Raw genomic sequence first — 23,217 nt, 5'->3', positions numbered from 1 at the left:
GGCTGTTCCAACTAGCAAGTCTGGGTATCTTTCAGGGTCAAAATTGGAGGGAAAAATTCAAATGCAATTACATTATACTGTAACATTTAAAACATATATTTGTAGGAATTGAGCTGAATTGTATTGTCCTCATAAGAAAAACCTACATTCTACTTATTTTGTTCACAGGAACGTGGTCGGGCACTGACCACATGCCAGTCGTAAGCACTGAAGATTGGGAGGAAGACGAGCCAGGATCTGGCCTGGGCAGCCCACATCTGTGCCAACAAACCACCGTCTACAAACGGGAAGGTGCCAGGGAAGGTGCCGTCTTTCCTGCCCCGATACTCCTGAGGGTAAGTGCGGAGGCTCAGCCTCCAAGGGAGCAGCTCTCGGAACAGGGGTGAGAGCAGAGCTCTCCCGTGACTCACCCTCTTCCTCTCCTGCTCTGCTACCTACAGACACCCAACAGGCATCCGTCGGCTCTGCCCTGACAGGATGAGCCCCTCCTGGCTCTCGGAGACCCCCAGACCACGGCGCAATTACACAAGTGACCGGAAATGCGCCCAATTGAATAAATTTAGATCCACCCTAACGGAAGCCTCATTATGTTCATTAGACTCAAATTCCCTTAAAATCAAACTTTATTTGCCGCCGTAAGTTCCATGTTAGTATTGAATTACAAGGTTTAGAAAAATATCACTACTGTGTTACCTCAGGGGGAAAGCATCTTAGTCAACAGATAGGAGCGCCCCAGAAGGTTTGGGTACTGAACACACTCGTCACTTAACTTCCTATGTTCTAGCCATGACTGCAGGCGGAGGGTTCAGTTTGGGGAAAGCCTGTCTTTATTTCCTGTATCACTCGTCTATGATCTACAGAACTGTGTAAAGGAAGCAGCTCCAGAACCTGATGGCAGCAATGCTGTTTGTTTTGGGTTTTTTTTTAGTATTTATTTATTTTGGCTGCGCCAGGTGTTGTGACAAGCGGGATCTTCGTTTGCCGTGTGTGGGAATCTTCAGTTGCGGCATGCATGTGGGATCCAATTCCCCAACCAGGGATCGAACCCGGGCCCCCTGCATTGGGAACCTGGGAGTCTTAGCCACTGGACCACCTGGGAGGTCTGCAGCAGTGCTCTTTCACTTAGCTTGTAATTGTGCAAGAAGGCATTCTTATTGTGACCTTACTGAGAATGCAGTTTAGGGGGAAGGTCAGCTCTCGCCGTGGCCCTGGGACATTTCCCAGTTGGTTCAGGGAACTTGGCCTCACAACGCCCGGCACACTGTGGGCCCCGGTGTAGTGTGTGCTGTCCACAGCTCGTCAGTGGCCTGAGAACCAGCCACCTTGAGCACCTCGGGCTGGGAACCGCTGAGTGTGTGGCCTCAGACTCCTCTCCCCAACGGTCTCCCTTCTCTGCCCAATTCTGGAAGCGTGAGCAGCGTCCAAACACACCGGACAGAGTTCTACTCAGAAGATTCAGTGGTTTTCATTTCAGACTCATCTCTCACACCTTCTGATGCCCCAGCCTGACTGCCGCCGAGGCACCGTGACCCCCAGGACAGAATGGGGACCGCCAGAGCTGCTCAGATGACCTCTGAATCCCACGCCCACGTTAGCATTTTAAGGCTGTTCAAACACTCAGTTAGATCTATCACTTTCCATGAATGCTTTGCTAATGAATGTTGATTCTGAAAAAGGCCAAACTCATGGAGACTTGAATGTTCCAGGGATTACTTGTTACCATAGTATCTCCACCTGAGATTTCAGCCTATGGTGGTTTTATGAGAATGACTGCTAGAATTGAAATAACTTTTGAATAAGATGAAATGTATTATATCTTAGTGAGTTTATGACTTACACAAAGTACTTACTGTCATGAATTTCCATGAAAGCAGTGTTTATTAAAGCTTTTTTCTTAATGAAAAATAATGCCTGATAACCAAGTATTACTTATTCTATCATTTATTGAGGAAAAAGTTTTACATATTAGGGTGAAGCAGTAGAAAGCAGTGACATGGAACCCCATCATTTCCAGCCTCATGTAGCCGAGAGAACAAGCTTTGAGGACTCAGTGGGGACAGCGATGGCCGTGCACCTCCCCACAGGAGGGACGGGAGCACCCGAGCATCTCCAACGGCCACGACAAAGTCCAGCACAAAACCATGACCCAGACCGCTGTCTCCAGAGAAGATTGCACCCTGCTGTCTGTACCTACACACAGCTCAAACCTGGTGTTAAAGAAACGGCACTTGAAGAAAACAGTCGTACTATACCATGCTCATAAACTGGCACAGTGCTCTTTACTTAAAATGTTAAAAAGATGAACACATACGCCTCCCTAGGAAAACTGAACCCAGGTTAGAACATTTTTATGCAGCCAAGTAATGACTTTGAGGCTCTTTCTCCCGCCGGCGGCAGGGCAGTGACCAGCGCTCCTCGTGGGGCTTCAGAGCAGGCGCACCGTCTTCCCAGTTACCGTCAGGAAGTCATCATCCGCCAAGGCACGCAGCGCTTCTTCAAACATATCCTTGGTAATTGCCTTTGGGGAAGAGAAGAGAAAAATAACTTTACACGTGGAGCTGCCCTCCCCACTTAGAGACACAATGATTTCCAAGTTAAAGAACCCCCGGAGTCTCCTTCCTTCCTGGTGGCTGTACACACGTCTTAACGCTCCGTCTTGGGAGTGGCAAACGTTTCCTGCCAAGGGCCAGGAAGGGAGGGCGTTAGGGAAGCAGGCAAGACTGGACCCGACCAGCAGGGCTCTTGCCATGAACTCAGCTTTCCTTGTAACAGCAGGAGAGGCTGCAAACGCTCTAAGTGCCCACCAAATGGTTACGTACATGGCGGGGGAGGCGTGAGATAAAGTGAGCGAGTCATGAAGTGGATTCTGCATCACAGATGAAGCTAAGAGTACTAACTGACACGGCTCAAAACCACGCATCCACATCCACACAGAAAACTGAAAGCCCAACAAAATTCTCATCGCGATCATTCCCTGATGGTGGGTGGTGATCTCACTTCTCTTCTTTATCTGTAACTACTTGAACAATTTATTACTTAAACTATAAACGAAGGAAAAAAAATAGAAAAAAACTTTAAAGCAGCATCAAGGGAAAAGAAAACTCTATTAAACAAAATATACACAGAAACACTTACTATGTCAGACTGTCCCCGAATATCTTCAAAAAGTTGCTGGTATTTCAGGGCTGGCATTTTGCCCTTGGATAAAATAAGCTTTTTCAAAGCTTCAGCTAACTCTTCTTTCCGTTTACGAGAGGTGGCACTCATTCCTGATTTAAAAGAAATAAGTGAAGACGTTTTTGCTCTAAGGAAGCAAAAGTGTTTCAAACTTCCACTAATATTTCTTTAGTCATAAATCAACTATACTCTTTAAAAAAAAAAACTGTTTAGTCACGTCACCAAATAAGGTTGGGGGACAGTTGTAGCAAGTTCTGAATTCTGTTCCCAGTTTCTGAAGAGCTTATTTATAGCTGCTCCTTTCCACTGAGACAGTCCAGGCAATGCGCACAGAAGCGGGGCCGCGCTCGCTGGGGAAGAACCGAACCGCTCCTCCAGGGGCGCGGTGCCCGGAGGGCGGGCAGGACAGGACCAGGTCAGGTGCACCAACATCCACCTCCTCAGCACCCCTGTCACGTGCTCAGAGGGCCCGCCCAGGGAAAGGCGGCGCCCCCGGCCCGCGCAGCCCCACCTGTGGTGAGGATGGAGATGTCCACGATGCCCGTCCGCGGGTCGGTCGCCGACTGCTTCAGGGCCTCCCGGTGCAGGCGCTTGGCTTCCTCCACGTCGATCGCCTCCACCTTGCTGGAAAACCGCACCTTCGCGTGGGCTTCGGCCAAGCGGGTCAGCGATTCCAGCTGCCGGGGGTATGCGGACACCATCCCTCGGCTGCTGCCGACCTTCCTCATGTCCACGTAAGCCTGGTGAGACGGGACACACCAACTCCTCACACGATGACCTCAGGGTCGCGCCTGGACTCTGGCCAGTCGGGCTCCCGTTAAACAACCCCCTGGGCAGGTAGGTCCTGAGGGGAGCGAGAGCGGGTCCAGCCTTGGGCCTCGAGCCTCATCTGGGGGAGGCACGGGTGCAGCTTTAGGACGGGACTGGGCAGCAAGGGTGTGCGCAGCCCGGCACCCAGAGGACGCGGCGTTGGGAAGGGCGGCTGAGGACTCTGGTCTGTTCGTTTACACCCCTGCGAGGAGCGGGCCGAGGATTAGTGGGGCAACACGCAAGAGGTAAACTGTCTACACCCATACACGGATGACGTAATTCCTTCAAGAGGACAGAGATGTTATCACTTGTAACTTTCACTTGAGCATCTTCAGGGCTTTGTCAGGATGTAATACCCATCAAAGCACCAGGCACCTTCTTAGTGTCACAATGTCTACTGCGTATGTGTCATCATGCACTGCTGCCCACTTAAAAGGTTCTAAGAAGTGTACATAAAATACTTAATTTTTTAGAAACGAGCAAATGCAGCCCAGAAACCAGAATTACAAAGTCACTAAGTAGCATCACCTATATTTCAACTCAGGTGTCCTGGTCTTAAACACACTGTGCTTATAAGTATTTAAATATAAAAAGAGTGTGCACAATGTGTAGAAATGAATCCTTTTCCCCTTTCTACATTTGGAAAACTCGATTTTGCAACACAGGAGGGAAGACAGTTGTAGAAGTTTCAGAGGCTGTTTTAGAGGCTGAGCGGCACCCAGCTGCGCTTTTGGCCGCAGGTACCTCGATGAGTGCCTGGCTGGCGTCCTGGCTCAGCCGCGGCAGGACGGCACTGTGCGCGTAGGCGATGTAGTCCCTGAGCACCGCCATGTCCATGACCTCCTCCTGTGCCTGCTCCTCACTCCGGAAGTACAGGGACACCAGGTGGTGAGCCAGACGCCGGTCGTACGCTTCGTCCTGAGGGTCCAGCATGAGGAAGATCAAGTCAAACCTGAGAAAACATCATAAACAGTTTTCCCAGTTGGGACGCCCACGTACCTGTGAGTGGACCCCTGGGCCTGCAAGGGAGGGAGGCGTGTCCTGCCCAGGCGGCCTGAGGAGCCCGGGCCTCCGGTTCCCCTGCCCCTGCCCCGCAGGCCCCTTCTGCCCGGGAATACTGAGCACTGAAAGCTGAGCCAGAAGCAAGATGCTCCCAAGGGAAACGCTGCTGTAATTCTGAAGACGGGAAGATGCGAATGAAAATATATTCAACTCTTTTGGGGAGAAGAAACTATCTGCTGGAACAGTCAAGTAATCAAAATCTAAACATATCTACCTTTGAGAAAAAGTATGGACCACATGACTCCCCTTCCACAAGTTTAATTTTCAGACCCTTATCTACTGTGTAAAACCGCTCTCTGCACTTTGTTGATTCTCTACAGCGGCTTTAAGGCCGAGAGCAGCGAGAGGCGGGTTTCTGAAAGGATGAAGGTGAAAGGCCCTAATTGCTCCAAAAAACGAGTACACATCAAGGTGGGCAGAAAAACACACGGTCCTTGCCTGGAAAACTCGTGACCATGCACATGTGCAGACTTTGCGTTGGCCTGAAGAGTTTATGACATTAGCTAGGTTCTGCCTTGTATTTCCTTCTCAAGCTCACCCTGAACATTCCACAGATGAGCAAAGTGAGACCATCTATTCTATGAAAACGTGTTTTCGTACCTTGACAACAGTGTGTGGGGCAGCTGGATATTCTCAATGGTGGTTTTTTTCGGATTCCACTGAGACTCAACAGGGTTTGCGGCTGCCAGGATGGAGGTGCGGGCGTTAAGCTGACAAATAATCCCAGCCTGGCGGAGGGACAGTGTGGTTAGAATCCTCGCCCCGAGGCGGCAGGAACTGAGCCACCTCCGCCTGTGTGACCTCTGCCAGGGATCCGCCGTCACCACGAGCCACGTGACCCGGCACAGGTGACTTCTGCACAGGCGTCCCACTAGGGACAGCCCCGAGCGCTGAGTCAGGCCAAGGACCGAGCTGTAGATGAACGTTTGCTGCGACTGCGTCTTTTTCAGTAACCAAACCCCTTGCATTAGGACAAACTCAAGTTCTACGAGCGCCACACATTAGAGGGTTAGGACAGCGCAAAGGAGGAAAGAGAATCCTGTGGAAAATACTCAGACTGAGCTGGGACCTAACAGGAGAAGTGTCGGCCAGTTTCCCAAGCTGCAGGTTCCACAGATGCTGAGGTTCAAGCCCCCCGACACCCCAACTGTGTCCACGCCGGGACAGAACGGGCGACTGACCTTGGCGATGGAGAGCGTCTGCTGCTCCATGACCTCGTGCAGGACGGAGCGTGTGCTCTCGTTCATCTTGTCGAACTCATCGATGCAGCAGATGCCGTTGTCGCTCAGCACCAGGGCGCCAGTCTGCAGCACGAGCTGCCGCGTCTCAGGGTCCTTCATGACGTAGGCGGTGAGGCCCACGGCGCTGGAGCCCTTCCCGGACGTGTACTGGCCCCGGGGGACCAGGTTGTACACGTACTGCAGCAGCTGGGACTTGCTGGTCCCTGGGTCCCCACAAAGCAGGATGTTGATCTCGGCGCGGAACTTGCCCCTTCCTGTGTGGCTGAAATCCTTTCTCGTCCCGCCGAAGAGCTGAAGCAGGATTCCCTGGATGGGCGGACAGACAGGCCTCAGTGCTCACCTGCCGCTGGCAGCTGAGATGCAGTCAGATGGACAAAGGGCGACAGTGAAGAGATCAGAGGACGGGAGGGGCTGCGCGTCAGCCCTGGGGCACGGATGCCATAGGTGCCCGGACCCCACCCACCCCGGGCAGCTTCTGTGCCTGGAAACGAGACGAGGATGCGGACCATTCTCGTCACCAACAGCCAAGGCAGGCGGCGGGCTCCGCTCGGCCCAATGGGCCGAGGCCCAGCCTTTCCGGGGCATCCACACTGTCCGACCCGAGAGCTCTCAAGCCCAGCCGCAAGGGAGAAGCACATCAGTCAGTTACCTTCTTTATATCTTCATGCTCATAAATGCTCGGAGCCAGGGCGGAAGCGAGTCTCTCATAAATGTCTGGTTTTCTGGAAAGCTCCTTGAGCAACTCCACACGCTTCTCTGAAAAAAGTTTCTGCTCTGCTTCTTCGTCGAGGCCGTGCAGACGCTTCGAGTCGGTTTTCCGATAGTGAATGACGTCGATGTGGGTTTTGTAGACAGACTTCACGTTGCTCACTCTGGGATTGACGCGAATGGGCACCGCTCGGTAGATGCCTGAGGGCACAGAGGACACACTCTCACCTGCCGGCCCTCGGCCTGGAGCACGGGGGAGGCGGGGCTCTGGGGGGCTCCGAGCAGAGCCAGCGAGGTTGACCCGGGACCACTGCCTCCACGCGCCACCTGCTCGCGTCTGTGTTCGATGCATCGCAGTTTGAAACAGAAGTTTCATTTCTCTTAAACCGAATGTAAGGAATTGTCAATAACTACCTGAAAGAAAGTACCTAAATCCCGTACCAAAAACCTAGAAAGAAAGGAAACCCAAAGAGCTCAAATACTGAAGGCCGCTCACAAGTTATTTCAGACAGTAACAGGGAGACAGCCTACCGTCTGGGCAGGGGCCGTGTCGGAGGTCAAAGGCAGGCGCTGGAAACAGCAGCCCCAGGCCAGGCACCTCCGACCAGGTCACAGGGCTGACTCTGGAGCCCCTCACCTGTGACGTGCACTCTGTCCCCAGGCTGGACCTTGTCCACGAGGTCGTTGTGAGCGGCGAGGATGACCGTGTGTGGCGTCTGCCCCGCGGGCATGTCCTCAGGGGACTCCTGGAGCTTGATCTGAGAGGGCGGGGGGCAGACGCCTCAGGACAGGCCCAGAGCCCTGCCCACCCAGCCACTCCGACAGCAGTGCCTCTGCTGCCCCTGGGACCTCGCTGTTTCCACCTCTGGAAACCCAGCCTGATGCGCATTCTGAGGCGGCTGTTCGTGTAGAGGCTGCCCCGTATGAGGGCGGGGATGCCAGGGCTGTTTTTCCCCGTCTTAAGGCTGTGGCGGGCACGTCTGCATCCACGTCGGCCTGCGTTTCTAGTTCCTTCTGGACGCTGCTCCCAGTGCACTTCTGGGTGGAGAAGCACCCCCCCTTCAGGTCACCGTGCCTCCCAGACTCTTGCCTGTCCTCCTGGTGACATCGACTCACCCACAGCATCTGCCGAGCAGCTGCCAAGCTCCGTCCCGGGTGCTGGGGACTCTGCCCCAGAGCGGAGGGACACACACAGTCCTGGCAGTGCCAGGCGCGGTGGTAGAAGACAGGAGGGAGCAAGGGGCGGGGGTGGAGGCTGCGCTCCCCACCATCAAGGGCAGGGAAGGCCGTTCTCAAACCAGGTGACCACCGGGCAGAGGAGAGGCTGTCAGGGAGGGGCCACGTGCTCTCAGGGACAGGACAGCAAGCGCAAGGGCCCCGAGGCAGGCTGGAGGAGCCGGAAGGACGGCAGCGAGTCCGGGCAGAGCCTTGGGAGCATCCGGGCCCAGGAATTGGTGCCCACGTGAGGAGAAAGCTACTCAACTTGATGACCCTTCCATCAGCAAGGAAGTGGATGCTTTTCACACGCATTAGTGTTCTCCTAGTGACTCCTAATAAGGGAAACTATCTCTTGTCCTATACTTTGAACTCATTCTCTCCACTTAAAGTTAAGATTGCTTAAACATTAAAACAAATAAAAAAAATCTTCACTCCTTATGCATACTTTATACCATTACAATTGCAGTAAATAAATGGTTTTCTGCCTTTCTCTGGCATTTTGATCTGCATCTTAAAATTTTTCATGAATAGAGGGCTGTAAGGTCAAACTCCCTAGGCAATAGTTTGTGAGAAAAACTTTGGCAAAACTTCTCAGCCCATTCTTTACCAGTGGTAGAATTGCCAAATGACAGAATTTAATCAAACGGTGTTTACTGTTCTTAATATTGTATACACTCTTATATCCTACAATCTTAAGTATTTCCCATAGAAGCATCTTGTGTTAAATTTGACTTAATAAATCACGAATGACACTGAACTTAAGATGTTCAGTTGGAGAATGCACTCCTCCCCTACGACAAGTGTGGAACACAGCGCCCAGGTGCCCGTGGGCGGTGCAGCGGTGATGCTGGCCCAAGGCTGGGGCCTCAGGCACGCCAAGTGCCCAGCTTCGCCCTCTAACACACCTGCTCTCCGAGGAGGAATGAAGCTGCTCAACCCACCAGGAAGCATGGTTTCAGGGCTGCTTGAGTGGACAAGTTACACTCGGCTTTTGAGGACCCGGCTGGGGCAGAATCGGGATGGGGCACGTGGAGGGGGTGGGGGCCACGCACCATCTGCTTGTCGGAGAAGACGGAGCGGTTGTGGATGAGCGCCATGCTGTGGCTGGTGTGGCAGCGCTCGCACACGCAGGGCTCAGCGATGCGACCGCGGTCTATCTCCACCCGGGCCGTGTGGGCGCACACCTGGCACTGGAAGAAGGCCTCCTGCATCTCCGGCATCAGCTGGGACGTCCTGATCACCATGCCGCTAATGGCGATGAGCTGGTCGATGTCTGCAAGGCGGGGAGGGAGGGCGGCTCGTCCCGGCTGGGCGTGGGCCTCCCCAAGCCGGAGGCCAGCGGGGCGGGTCTGGCTCTGCCGTCCAGCCCGGAGAGCCTCACTGGAGGAATGGAGGTGCTGGGATGGCGGGGGTCACAGGGAGACGCTACGGCCAGAGCACGAACATCTCGCTGGGTACCCTCAGCTCTGGCCTGGGATGCCCCTCCTGTGACCAGTCTGCTCCCTCTCAACCCCTTAAGTCTACTGACCCTTGCCGAGCTAGGCCGACCTGAGGCTGCCTGGGGACAACCGGACCTGTGAAGTGGCTGTCACAGCCCACGCCCTGGTGACAATCTTCTCCATAGCCACGCCCAGTATACGTGGAGGGTTCAGAGACTTACCTGTCCCACTAGTAACTGGGGCCCCTGATACAGCATTTCCCCAAATAAATAACACAATAGAATGTTTCAGGTCTGCTTTCCAAATCTTTCGCCACAAACTCCTCCCACTGGGGCCCAGCATGCTCGGTCTCTCCCTCGGTTGAGACACTCCTGCTCTGTTCTTCTGTCTCTCCTCTTACTTTCCAAACTAGACTTCCTCCTTAGACTTCAGGGCAGGGATCGTATTTTATATTTGTCTTCTACTTTGATTCTGAGAGCGCCTTCTTAGTAAAAAAACTGTAAAACTATCATAATTAGATAAGTTCATCTTAAGACAGAAAAGTATCAAGAGTTACAGCATCTTTTATATAATTTCAGTTTAGTTAAAAAAGGTATGGTGGATCCATAAGCATAGGGGGTAAATGAACCTGCAACTGGTTTCTGTCAACTCACAGTCCACCACCATCACTGTCACCAATTCTTTTAAAGTTCCTTGATGAAGTGACTTTCACGTAACATACTTTTTTGCTGTTACAAATGTTATCTTCTATATGTCAACTATATCTTAGTAAACTGGAAAAAAATATTACCTTCTGGATTCAGGTTCCTCATATTCTTAGTCTTCAATGCGTTGAACGGTCTTACTTGAATCTGATGTTCTAAGATTGAGTCAGGATAGTGGTCAAAGAAGATCTCGTTGACAGCCATGTCGAAAGTTGGGATAACTTCCTTTAAAAACAAGTATAACGATGCCAAGCTGTGTTTGTATTTTTCTCTTAGGGTTAAATCTAATAAAGCAATTCATGTTAGCAAGGCATAAAAACAAAAAGAATACGGCATAATCCAAAAGCATTACCCTATAAAATCACACATGCTATTTGTAAACCCTTGGGCACACTGAAACCTCTCACCTCTGCATCTTCTCACTAGAGTTAAATGAGATGAGACATGGACGTGGGTTCGAGCCCTGGTCCCGGAAGATCCCACCTGCCGCGGAGCAACTAAGCCCATGCACCACAACTACTGAGCCTGCGCTCTAGAGCCCGCGAGCCACAACTACTGAGCCCGTGGGCCACAACTACTGAAGCCTGCACGCCTAGAGCCCATGCTCCACAGCAAGAGGAGCCACCGCAGTGAGAAGCCCGCGCACTGCAACCAAGAGTAGCCCCCGCTCGCCGCAACTAGAGAAAAAGCCCACACATAGCAATGAAGACCCAATGCAGCCAAAAATAAATAAATAAACTTTAAAAAGATGAGATAAGACATATAATCGTGCCTTCAGGATGTGCTGGCATGATTGTAGGCTTTTAATTGGCAACAGAAGCTCATACTTTCATGTCTTACTTTTCTTCCATAACAGAATGATACCAAAATGGGTTAAATCATAATATTCCAATTTGTTAACACCTGTTCCCCATTTTGCAGATAAGGAAACAGCCTCTGGGAAGCTGAGGAACTGGACCAAGGTTACACAGCTATTAAGCAGCAAAATCAAGATTTAAAACCAAGTCTGCCTGCCTCCAAAGCCTAAAGCTATAATCAGTGTAGCTGATGCTTTGTTGATAAAGCCTGACCTTAAGCCCAGAGAAGACTGCAGTATGGTTAACACAACCTGTTAGGGAAGGCAGGTGTGTGTAAGTGTTTTCATTTAATATGTTTTAAGTCATCAAACCCAACAAGCTGTCAATCATGAGTTACCACTGTTTTATGTACTAAGAAACGCTGCCAACCAAACGATGACATGCTGTCAACAATAACACACACCCCGATTTCTAATGTTAACGTGTGGAAAAGTGTTCATCTTCAAGAAGACAGAACATGGTTTTAAGAGGTTTTGGGGGACTTCCTTGGCGGTCCAGTGGTCAGGACTCCTCACTTCCACTGCAGAGGGCATGGGTTTGATCCTTGGTTGGGGAACTAAGATCCCACATGCCATGCGGCAACCCCCGCTCCCCAAAAGGTGCTTTGGTGGCATATTCTCTGTTACTAAGGAAACCCTAATGTCCAGAAACCCTGCAGATCTTCTAGATGTTTACTGCAGTCCCCCAAGTTCAAGGGCAAATTCTTACCTGTGGGTAGCAGATGAGCTGTCTGTATAGATTTGTGTCGAATGATCTTATATGTTCACAGTTTACGTTTAAAAACGGCTCGCCAATAACGTTAATCTACAGGGCAGAACGTACAAGTTATATCCTGCTAACCATTTCAACCCCTAGTTTGAATTTTCAGGTTAGTGTATTTAATTACCTCCCCAAGTCGCTGCATGTACAGGGGCTCAGTAATGTCTGTGCCAACGCTTTCTTCTTCTCTAGCCAGAGGATCGATGAAACGCTGAAGAAATCTCTTAGCGTGGGGAGAGAAACAGTAAGCTTAATGCAGTTAGGAACCAGCAACTACTCAAAATAAAAGTTATGAATGCTGGGGGCCACGTATCTTTTCAAGTTAGCTAAGACCTGGAAACAGCCCAAGTGCCCATTTATAGACAACTGGCTTAAGAACGTGTGATACATACAGATTTATATATGTATACACATAATGGAATATTACTCAACCATAAAAAAGGATGAAATTTGCCATCTGCAGCAACATGGGTGCACCTAGACAATATTATGCTTAGTGACATAAGTGAGATGAAGACGAATACTATGTATCATTTTTGCATGGAATCTAAAAAGTAACACAAATGAATCCATATACAAAACAGACTCACAGACACAGGAAACAAACTTATGGTTACCAAAGCCGGGGTGGGGGGAGAGAAGGAGGGATCAATTAGAAGTATGGGATTAACAGACACAAACTACCAGCCGTAAATTAGAAAAGCAACAAGAATTTACTGTACAGCACGAGGAATTACATTAAAAATCTTATAATAACCTATAATGGAACATATTCAGAAAAAGAAATATAACCGAATCACTTTGCTGTACATCACTCTGCTGTACACCTGAAACTACCACATTACTGTAAGTCAACTACACTTCAAAAAAAGGAAACTAGGAACGGTGTCAGAATTTGGAGACAAGCATAGCTGTTTTTCTTTTTCCTAAAAACTGAAAAAGACACCACCAACTCTGAGCCACGTGAAGATCTACTCCTAAATACCGGGGCCACGTGGATGGAGGTGACAAGTACTTTCCCCCACATCTCCGGAGCCCCGAAGAATGAAACCTCACCTGAAAGTTTTCTTTGCACGTTGCCACATTTACATCTGTTCCCCAAATCACGAGTTTTTGGCCCAAAGACTGCTCGCTCGCCACTATATCCTCTGCGGCCGGCTGCACAGGAAAGGCGACAGGAGCAGGTTCACGGGGGACGGCCCACCTCGCGCGGCCCACCGCGCCCCGGGCGGCCCCGCACTCACCCCGTCCGAGTGCAGGTCCACCTGCAGCCCTTTCCGCGCCGAGCCCAGGTCGGGCCTCTGCCGCACAGGCGTGCCGCGCACGCCGCTCCTCGGGGTGCCCTCCACCCGCGAGCTGGGGGTGCCGTAGGTCAGCGGCGAGCTCACGTCCAGGTCCAAGGGGGCCCCTGGGGACCGCGTCCACGGGGGTGAGCGCGGCGAGGACCCCTGCGGGGCGTCCGCTCCCCTCCCGCCCGCCCCCCCCCGAGCACCCCCGGCACGGCGGGCTCCCGATGCCCGAGCGGGCAGCGCACCTGGGGGCGGCGCGCGGGGCGGGCTGCGGTGCTCGGCGCCGGGTGACGCGGGCAGCGGCCGAGGCTCTCCCGACGACAGCGGGTCCTGGCCTGTGGGGGAATGGGCACAGCGGCGTCGGCGCGGGCGGCACTGGGGCCGAATGGGGCTGACACGGCACCGCCCGCCCTGCCTCCCCGAGGACCCCGCGGGGCACGGCCGCACGCGGACACTCACGTGGCTGAGCGGGTGCGGCCCGCCGGGAGCCGCGGCGGCTCGGAGTGGACGCCGGGGACGACATGGCGGGCTGCGCGACAGGGACGCAGACTCGCGGGGACGCTCCCTTAAGACCCCCGCCCCTCTCCCCTCGCTCCGGCCCCCTGCCCCTCGGCCCTCCCCCCAGCACCGCCGACCCCGGCAGACCCCCGCCTTCCGCGCCGGCCGCACCCAGCCCCACCTAATGGTCGCGCTGCTGCTCCTCTTCGGCAGGGGCCAGGTTTCCCGCCGGCGGCACCGTTGTTACCGCCCCCAGCGGCGGCCCACCAATTGCAGCAGCGCCCTCGCGCAGCCCCGCTTTCGGGAGGCACCACTGTGCAGCGGCAGGGGGAACCGGACGGCGTCCCGCGCCTCGCCGGACACCGACGCACAACTTGCTCGGGGCTCCCCCGCTCCGGTGGTCTTGTCCGAAGCCGGAATGCGATTTCGCGGGAAATCTGGGGAGGCCGGCCTCTACAGGGCGTGCCTAAGGAGGAGCCGCTCCTGTGTCCCTTGGGATTCCAAACGAGCGACACACCCCCCCCCCCACACACCCCCCCACACACACACCCCCACCGCCCCCCCCCACCCCCCCGGCCCTCCTTATCAAGGGCTAGCTGTGGCTCCGGACCCGAGCCGTACACTGTTTTTTTCTGCCTCGGGCACTCGGTCAACTCCAATTCGCCACCTGTCCTCCGCATCTATTTCCGGAGGTCGAGCGGTTGGATTCCTGATTCTCCCCGAGTTTTGACGTATTGTGCTAAGTGTACTGTGGGCCACACATTCATAAGCCTGCCTCTATCTCTTTTTTTTAAGAGTTTAATTATTAGGAAAGTCTCAGCATTTATTTTTTATATTTATTTTTGGCTGTGTTGGGTCCTCGTTTCTGTGCGAGGGCTTTCTCCAGTTGCGGAGAGCGGGCCTCTCACTGTCGCGGCCTCTCCCGTTGCAGAGCACAGGCTCCAGACGCGCAGGCTCAGTAGTTGTAGTGCACGGGCCTAGCCGCTCCGCGGCATGTGGGATCTTCCCGGACCGGGGCACGAACCCGCGTCCCCTGCACTGGCAGGCGGATTCTTAACCACTGCGCCACCAGGGAAGCCCCCTACCTCTATTTTAATGCACGTCTAAGCCGTTGATCCTGCAGGGAGGGCTCCCTCCGCGATGGTCTTCGACAAGGTTCCAGCACCCGCGCCCGCGCTCGCCCCCGGGGCACTTCCGCGTTCGGGTCCGATGTGCGTACTCGCCGAGGACCCCGCTCCCTTCAGCCCGCTAAGGCCCCGCCCCTCGCAGAACTCCGCCCCGTTGCCTCAGGGGCACTTCCGGGCCCGGCAGCTGTGCGCACGCGCCGGAAGTCCCGCCCCCCGCCAAGTTCCCCTAGGCACTTGCGGCCCGGGTGGCGTGTGCGCACGCGCAGGTTGTTGCTGGGCGTCATGGCGGACGCGGGCCCTGGCGTTCGGCGTGCTCTGCTTCAGTTACAGGAGTCCTTGTCTGCGGCCGACCGCTGCGGAGCGGCGGTGGCCAGTTGTCAGCTGCTGCGGGGCCTGGGGCAGGAGTGCGTGCTGAGCTCCGGCCCTGCGCTGCTGGGTGGGTACGGCTCCGGGCTTCCGACAGCCCGTAGCCCGGCAGCCCTTGCGGGTCCGGCGTGGGCGCCTCGGGCGGTGCTTGAACGCGCTGGTCGGAATTCGTGATGTGTGTAAAAGTGGTTTGTCAGCTGCCTCTTTTCTTAACAGCAGAGGAAAGGTATTTTAAAACCAAAGGTGGTGAAAATGACCCGAATTTGGTATCATTGCTATCCGCGGCGGGGAGGGACAACGAGAGGAGAGTATTTTCTTCCACCTCAGTGTCGCCTAAACCCACCAGCACCTTTTCCAAACCCCTGTGTTTTCTGTTCCTTCTTTTGAGAAGCAAGCTATGCTATTCTTTTAACTCTTTAGCTATGCCTGGATGAGAACTTTTCCTTTTGCAGCAAAAGTGCCTCATTTCAGCATTTTTAAATGCGTCATCGCGTGAAAACATCTGCGATATTCCCTTTTTTTTTTAAAGGGGAAAGTGAATCTTTTTTTAATTTTTTATTTCATTTATTTTGGGTTGCATTGGGTCTTCGTTGTTGCTGCGCGCGGGCTTTCTGTAGTTGCAGCGAGCGGGGGCTACTCTTCGTTGCGGTGCACGGGCTTCTCACTGCGGTGGCTTTTGTTGTGGAGCACGGGCTCTAGGCGCGCGGGCTCTAGAGCGCAGGCTCAGTAGTTGTGGCGCACGGGCCGGCCCAGGGCTCGAACCCGCGCCGGTAGGCGGATGCTTGACCACTGCGCCACCAGGGAAGTCCCAGTGTTATTCCCTTTTAAAGCCGCAAGTATGCAGACTCTTCATGTTGTGTCCGCTTAATTAGAAGGTAGATGAGATTTTCTTCCTAAAAAAGTCATTGTTGAATAAGGTGGAGAGATACTGTAAGCAAAGTCTTGAAGAATATGCTGTGCAGTACCTATATGTTGTCAGGGGTGTATTAATGGGGAAATTAATGACCAAACAGCAGCATCATTGTGTAAGTGTTTTCTAGTCTGAGTTCTAGGAGTTCAGTTTTGTTCCTTTAGTAACTTTTCGTAAAGCAGTTCCAGGTTCACTCTGCATATCCAGGGTGCGTCCTTTCACATGAGAGTGTACTGGTTTTCTTTTGGTGCTGAAACATACTACTGGCTTGGTGTTTACAACAGCGCAGGTTTGTCAGTCTTACAGTTGTGTGGTTGGAAGCCCAGCACGGGTCTCATAAAGCTGAAATCAAGGCAGCAGGCAGGGCCACTTTCCCTTTCTGAAGGCTCTGAGGGAGAATTCTTTTCCTTTTTCATTTAGGTGGTTAGCAGACTTCAGCTCCTCGCAGTTGCAGCATTGAGGTCCCTTTTTCCTTGCTGGCGTTCCTCGCTTCTAGAAGACCCCTGCATTTCTTGGATTACGCTGCCCCCCTCCCGCTCCCTCCATCTTCAGAGCCAGCAGCAGAGGGTCAAGTGACATGCTTGGAATCTGTCCCGCTTTCCTGTACTCCCTCTCCTTCCTCCCTCTTCCACTTGTGAGGGCCCTTGTGATTGCATTGGGCCCACCTGATGGCCCAGGACACTCACCAGTTTAAGGTCAGCTGATTAGCAACCTGAATTTCATTTGCCATGTAAAGTTAGCATATTCACAGGTGTGACACTAGGAATTAGGGTTCTGGCATCTTTGGGGCCATTGTTCTGCCTACCTCATTGCTGTGGAACATCTAGAATTTCCCATTTTCCTTGTCAAAATACGGCAGCCTTAGGCTAGTGTTTTATCACTTAAGAGGCTGAATTTGCAAAACAAGCAGCACCTTTGGGGTGGGTTTATGGAGTACCTTGGCAGCTCTCTTAATTTGTTTTGTCTGTTTGTTTTTTCCAGCATTACACACTTCCTTAGTTTTTTCCAAAGATTTTGGTTTGCTTGTATTTGTTCGGAAATCACTTAGCGTTGATGAAGTAAGTTGAAGATTTTCACTTTGCTCTTCTAGTATATTCCTTCACGTTGAGGTGACTTTTTTTCTTAGCCGTGTTTCTGTAATGTTTATTTCTTTTATTATAGTTTCGTGATTGTAGAGAAGAAGCCCTAAAGTTTTTATGTGTTTTCTTAGAGAAAATTGGCCAGAAGATCACACATTATTCTCTCGATATTAAGGTGAGGAAAAAACATACCTCGTTATATACCAATGTCCCTTTTAACTTATGATATAAGTTAAACTTAATTTTATTTCTGCCTTTCTTGTTGGGGAGTTTATTTTTGCTTGATTGTGTTAGAAATTAAGTGGCTATTTTTTTAAAAATTTAATGAGCTAAGGCCCTTGTGGAAAACTATTAAATTGTAATATATACTGGTATCGCTCCTCCCAGGCATAGTTTTAGCTGTTAAGTCTTAGTTATAAGAACTAAGGTCTTATTGATGATTTTGATATGTCTCCTTTTAAAACCAGAATACTTGTACCAGTGTTTATACAAAAGATAAAGCTGCTAAATGTAAAATTCCAGCCCTAGAACTTCTTATTAAGGTAATTAAAAAAATATTTCTAAGTGCATGTATTTTCTATTAAATGTATCTCTTGAACTGAAAATTGGAGTTTTGGGTTATGTTTTGTGTGAGAGACGTTGTAGAATCACATTGATGTGTGGAGAAGACGCATGTTTCCCAACCATCACCCAATAACAACCTTGGTATTTTGCCCTCACACCCTTCTGGGTAGCAGAGGGAGAAGTTCGGTTGTGGGAGGTATGAAGGGGAAGGTAGCGCGGAGTGTAAGGAATTGGTTGCCCCTCCATTACCCTATTACCCTTACTGTGAAAACCTAAACGCTGCTAAGAATTGCCAAAGCTCATCTCATTGTGTCTTTGAATGTTTTCCTAAAACCTTACACTGGGATGGGTCTGTGTGTTGTATGTAAGTGGTCATTGGGCTTACTCTCATCTAGGTATCTGTCTAGGTGTGTCTCTCTTAGAATTGCTTTGGGTCTTGTTGGTCCTTGTCTTAATATGTCTCTGAGAACACGTGTCTAGTCATAGTGTAGTATTCTTGGGAAGGTGAAATTAGGTCTACCTCCCATTCCCCTTTGTAGCCCCTGTTTTTCCACCACCCACCTCAACCCGTCCTCCCAAATAACGTGGCTGGATAAGAGCCCTGAGAAGCGGAGAGTGAGTGCCCTAGAGACACGTGGGTGTGGAAGTATGTGTGTGAGCAGGTGTGGTAGATGGAAGCCTTTTTGCTGCTGTCTCCGTACACTCGGCTACCTTGTGTTCTTTCAGTTACTTCAGACTTTGAGAAGTTCGAGCCTCATGGATGAATTTAGAGTTGGAGAGTTATTTAGCAAGTTCTATGGAGAACTTGCATTGAAAACAAAAATACCAGATACAGGTGAGCTGTATTTAAATGTTATTTAAAAAAATATTTTAACAAATTAAAAAATTATTAGTGTAAAACTTAGGCTTTCTCTGCCAAGGTATTTATATGCTTCACAGATGAATTCTTTTTACTGAAAACAAACCAAAATGGAGACAAGAAACAATGTGTGAAGTCTTACAAAAATTTTAATCTTTACAAAAGATTTCTTTAAATAGAAAACTCACAACGCGTGTCAAATGTAATTTAGTTTATAATAATAAATTTGCATAAAACATCACGGAAGATTCAGTACATAAAACTAGATATTTTGTGTGGCTTATCGTGAAATTATTTTGAACTGAACATCCTTTCATTTTCTTATTTGTGCATTTTTGTTTAATTTATTTAAGTGATTTTAGGCCTAAATTTGTCTAAAATTTATTTTTCAGTTTTAGAAAAGATATATGAGCTCCTAGGAGTATTAGGCGAAGTTCATCCTAGTGAGATGGTAAATAATTCAGATAAACTCTTCCGGGCTTTTCTGGGTGAACTTAAGACCCAGGTATGATAAACTTTATGATCTTCTCTTCTGCTTACATATATCTGGTGAATTTTTCTCTTTTAATGATATCTGGTTAAAACTCTCCTTTCAGATGACATCAACAGTGAGAGAGCCCAAACTTCCAGTTCTGGCAGGGTGTCTGAAGGGACTGGCTTCGCTTCTGTGTAACTTCACTAAATCCATGGAAGAAGGTATCGCTTGATGGCACTTGAGTTTCTGTATTCAAAAACTACTGGTCTAAAATGAATTACTGTGTATTTTTTTGAACTTTTATACCAGTTGTGGATTCACATGTGGCTGGGAGAGACAATAGAGAGATTCCATGTGTCCTTCACCCCGTGTCTCCTGATGATGTCTGTCATAGCTGTAGCACGATAGCACAGCCTAATAAAATCTGTGGACCTTGCTCAGATTCCACGTGCTTCATGTGAACACATTTGTGTCCTGGGTTTAGTTTTGTGCAGTTTTACCAGGTGTGTGGACTTGTGTACGCACCATGGCAGCCAGGATACTGAGCAGCCCATCACCAGGAGGATCCTTCATGCTCCCCTTTTATGGCCACAGCCCCTCCCCCGCTCCCTCCTCCCCCTCAGTGAGCACTTGGGTTGCTTCTACTTTTTGACTGTTGTGAATAATGCTGCCGGAAAATGGGTGTGCAAATACGTGGAGTCCCTGCTTTCATTTTGGGGGTATATCCCCAGAAGTGGGCTTGTTGGACCATGTGGTAGTTCTATATTTAATTTTTTGAGTAATCGCCTTAGTGTTTTCCACAGGGGCTACACTAATTGACGTTCCCACCAACAATGCACAGTTTCTCCGCATCCTCACCAGTACTTGTTGTTTTCTGTTGTTTGATCGTAGCCATCGTAGTGGGTGTGAGGTGGTATCTCACTGCATCTCCCTGATGGCTGATGGTGTTGAGTCTTTTCACAAGTGCCTGTTGCACCCCTCTCTCTTCTTGGGAGAGGTGTCTATTCAAGTTCTTTGCCCATTTAAAAAGTCAGATCATTTGACTTTTTGTTACTGAGTTGTAGGGGTCATGTGTACATTCTGCATATCAGTTCCTTGTCAGATACATGATTTGCCAGTATTTTCTCCTATTCCATGAATTACCTTTTCACTCTGTGGACTGTGCCATTTGATGTGCAAAAGTTGTTTATTTTGATGAAGTCCAGTTTATCTGTTTTTTCTTTGGTTGCCTGTGATTTTGGTGCCACCTCCAGGAGATCATTGCCAGGTTACTGAATCGTTGTGTGCCTGTGTAGAAAATAGTTGGTGTGGGTCAATCCTTGGTTCTCTGTTCTGTTGGTCTGTTGTCTGTTCTCCTGCCAACAGCACACTATCTTTTTGATATAACTATATAGTGAGCCTTAAATGTCAGGTGCCGTTAAGTCCTCGCATTTTATTCCTTTTAAAAATCATTTTGGTATTATAAAGTCTGTGCTTTTCCACGTCAGTCTTAGAATAAGTTGGTCTGTGTCTGAAAAACCTTGCTTATATTTTGATGGTCGTTGTGCTAAACCGGTAGATCAGTTTGGGGAGAGTTGATATCTCTACCACGTTGAATCTTCCAATCCATGAGCACAGTGTACCTCTTCGCTTGTTTAGGTCCTCTTTGATTTCCTTCATTGGCATTTTGTAATTCTTATGCTGGAAATGCTTACCTATTGATTTTAAACTCCGTTTAATACAACTTTCTACATAGCCGTCAGTAGTGTTCTTCTATAGTATCTCAGAATTAAAAGTTTAGAGGATAATCTAGCTATGACGGCATTGTAAGCATTAGGAAATTCATTTCTTTTTACAAGACAAGTAAAACTTTTAACCCCATAAATTCTTCGCAAGAAAAAAATCTGTTTGCCCTTCCTTACTGTGTTTTGTTCAGATAATTGCCAAATTTTTCTACCTCCAGCATGTGTTTGCTTTCATTAAATCGAAACTTAAGAAATTGCCAGTGTCCAGTGATTTTGGCCTGTGAAAACAGCAGTTTCGGATGCTTCCGAAACTGCTGGTGTTCCTCTTCACCCCGTCTTTGTTGCCTCTGACCAGGAACACTGGCGCAGCTCCACCTGCTTTCCCTTCCTCGGTCTCCTCTCTCTTTGATCCATGTCTGTGGCCGGCTTCCCACCCTTTCACGTTCCTGCTCAAAGATCTGTTTTCTGAAGCCTTTATGCTCCCCCTGTGTGGGTCACTTCCTTGGGATTCTGTAGTCCTCTCTGTGACAGCACTTTCTGTGACGTATTTTTAATCTGTGAGGTTGTATGTTTTTTTTGTCACTTGACCATGGTGGCAGGTAATGTTGCCTATTTCTTTTTGTCCTTGCTTCCTATATTAATTGACGTTTGGCGAACAAGAAAAATAATAGCACTTACTGCTTACTTACTGTGTGCTAAAGATTATTCTATTCATACTGCAAGGAAAATTCCTGTAATAACTCACTAAGGTAGGTGATAATATCTTTGTTTCATACATTAGAAAACTAGAACTAAGTAACTTCTCCAAAGTCACTCAAGTAGCAAGGTGGGCAGAATAATGGCTTCCAAAGACGTCCTCATTCTAATCCCAGCACCTGTGACTTAGGTTATATCACAAAGGGGAGTCAGGTGGCAGACGGGATTAAGGTTGCTCATCACCTGACTGCGAGATGAGGTTATCCAGGTGGGCCCAGTATGATCACAAAGGTACTTAAATGGGGGTGAGGGAGGCTGCGTGGTCCCTGTGACAGGAGAAGCTGGCTTTGAGGATGGAGAAGGGGCCTGGAGCCAAGGAGAGGGAGCAGCCTCTAGAGTCAGCAGAAGGCAGCCCTGAAAGCCTCTAGAAAAGAACACACCCTGATGACACCTTGACTTTATGTTATTTTATTTTATTTTTTCCTTTTTTTTTTTTTCTCTTTTTCTTTTTCCCGGCCGTGCCTCATGGCTTGCAGGATTTAAGTTCCCTGACCAGGGATTGAACTCGGGCCCTGGCAGTGAAAGTGCCGAGTCCTAACCACTGAACCGTCAGGGAGTTCCCTATTTTATTTTTTTAAATGAAGTATAGTTGCAATACAATATTATGTTAGTTTCAGGCATACAGCATAGTGATCTGACGATGAAATACCTTTGGAAATGATCACCTCGACGAGTCTAGTAACCATATGTCACCAGACGAAGTTACTATGATATTATTGACTATATTCCCCATGTTGTGTGTCACATCCTCGTGACTGACTTACTTCACAATGGGAAGTTTGGGGCTCTTAATCTCCTTCACCTGTTTCACTCATCCTCCCACCTCCGTTCCCTCTGGCAACATGCAGTTTGCTCTCTGTATCTGTCTGTTTCTGTTTTGTTTGTTCATCTGTTTTTTAGATTCCACATATAAGTGAGACAAATACGTGGTGTTTGTCTTTCTGTGTGACTTACTTCACTTAGCATAATACTCTCTAGGCCCATCCATGTAGTTGCAGATGGCAAGACTTCTTGGTTTCTTACGGCTGAACAGTATTCCTACAAATATGTATATATACAAAAATATTCACCACATTTTTTTTATCCATTCATTTATCCATGGGCACTTAGATTGCTTCCATATTTTGCTGTTGTAAATAATGCTGTTTTGAACACTGGAGTGCATATATTTTTTCTAATTAGTATTTTTGTTTTCTTTGGGTAAATACACAGAAGTGAAATTGCTGGAACCTGTGGTGGTTAATTTTTTTTGAATTTTTGAATTTAATTTTATTTTTTTATACAGCAGGTTCTTGTTAGTTATCTATTTTATACATATTGGTGTATATATGTCAATCCCAGTCTCCCAATTCATCCCACCACCACACCCCCCCGCCACCTTCTCCCCTTGGTGTCCGTATGTTTGTTCTCTATGTCTTTATCTCTTTCTGCCCTGCAAACCGGTTCATTTGTACCATTTTTCTAGGTTCACATATATGCATTAATATACTATATTTGTTTTTCTCTTTCTGACTTACTTCACTCTGTATGACAGTTTCTAGATCCATCGACGTCTCTACAAATGACCCAATTTCATTCCTTTGTATGGCTGAGTA

General features: G+C 49.4%; 2 protein-coding genes across 3 annotated transcripts in view; one reads left to right on the top strand and one right to left on the bottom strand.

Moving 5' to 3' along the window:
- Positions 1-1,931: 1,931 nt before the first annotated feature.
- MCM4 (minichromosome maintenance complex component 4) lies at positions 1,932-13,787 on the bottom strand (the record flags this gene model as incomplete). The annotated part of the gene is made up of 16 exons (XM_079722290.1): positions 1,932-2,518; positions 3,136-3,269; positions 3,689-3,917; positions 4,732-4,939; positions 5,650-5,777; positions 6,231-6,596; positions 6,940-7,199; positions 7,636-7,756; positions 9,269-9,489; positions 10,446-10,584; positions 11,925-12,020; positions 12,103-12,198; positions 13,032-13,133; positions 13,220-13,383; positions 13,510-13,599; positions 13,724-13,787. The coding sequence occupies 16 exons, from the start codon at positions 13,785-13,787 to the stop codon at positions 2,426-2,428; spliced, it is 2,511 nt and encodes an 836-aa protein (XP_079578416.1). The 3' UTR covers positions 1,932-2,425.
- Positions 13,788-15,171: 1,384 nt separating this feature from the next.
- The window catches only part of PRKDC (protein kinase, DNA-activated, catalytic subunit), a gene marked incomplete at both ends in the record, with an annotated part of 161,579 nt that continues 153,533 nt past the window's right edge, over positions 15,172-23,217 (top strand). For both annotated transcript variants that reach the window (XM_079722235.1, XM_079722234.1), the window contains 7 exons: positions 15,172-15,325; positions 17,147-17,223; positions 17,327-17,419; positions 17,712-17,786; positions 18,535-18,643; positions 19,060-19,172; positions 19,264-19,363. In XM_079722235.1, coding sequence (XP_079578361.1) covers positions 15,172-15,325; positions 17,147-17,223; positions 17,327-17,419; positions 17,712-17,786; positions 18,535-18,643; positions 19,060-19,172; positions 19,264-19,363 — 721 coding nt within the window. The remainder of the gene's footprint in view (positions 15,326-17,146; positions 17,224-17,326; positions 17,420-17,711; positions 17,787-18,534; positions 18,644-19,059; positions 19,173-19,263; positions 19,364-23,217) is intronic.

Source organism: Hyperoodon ampullatus (genome assembly GCF_949752795.1).
Source record: "Hyperoodon ampullatus genome assembly, chromosome: 17".
In the NCBI taxonomy this organism is placed as follows: Eukaryota; Metazoa; Chordata; class Mammalia; order Artiodactyla; family Ziphiidae; genus Hyperoodon; species Hyperoodon ampullatus.
The sequence above is the reverse complement of the archived record's forward strand: the minus strand, read 5'-3'. Positions and strand labels throughout refer to the sequence as shown.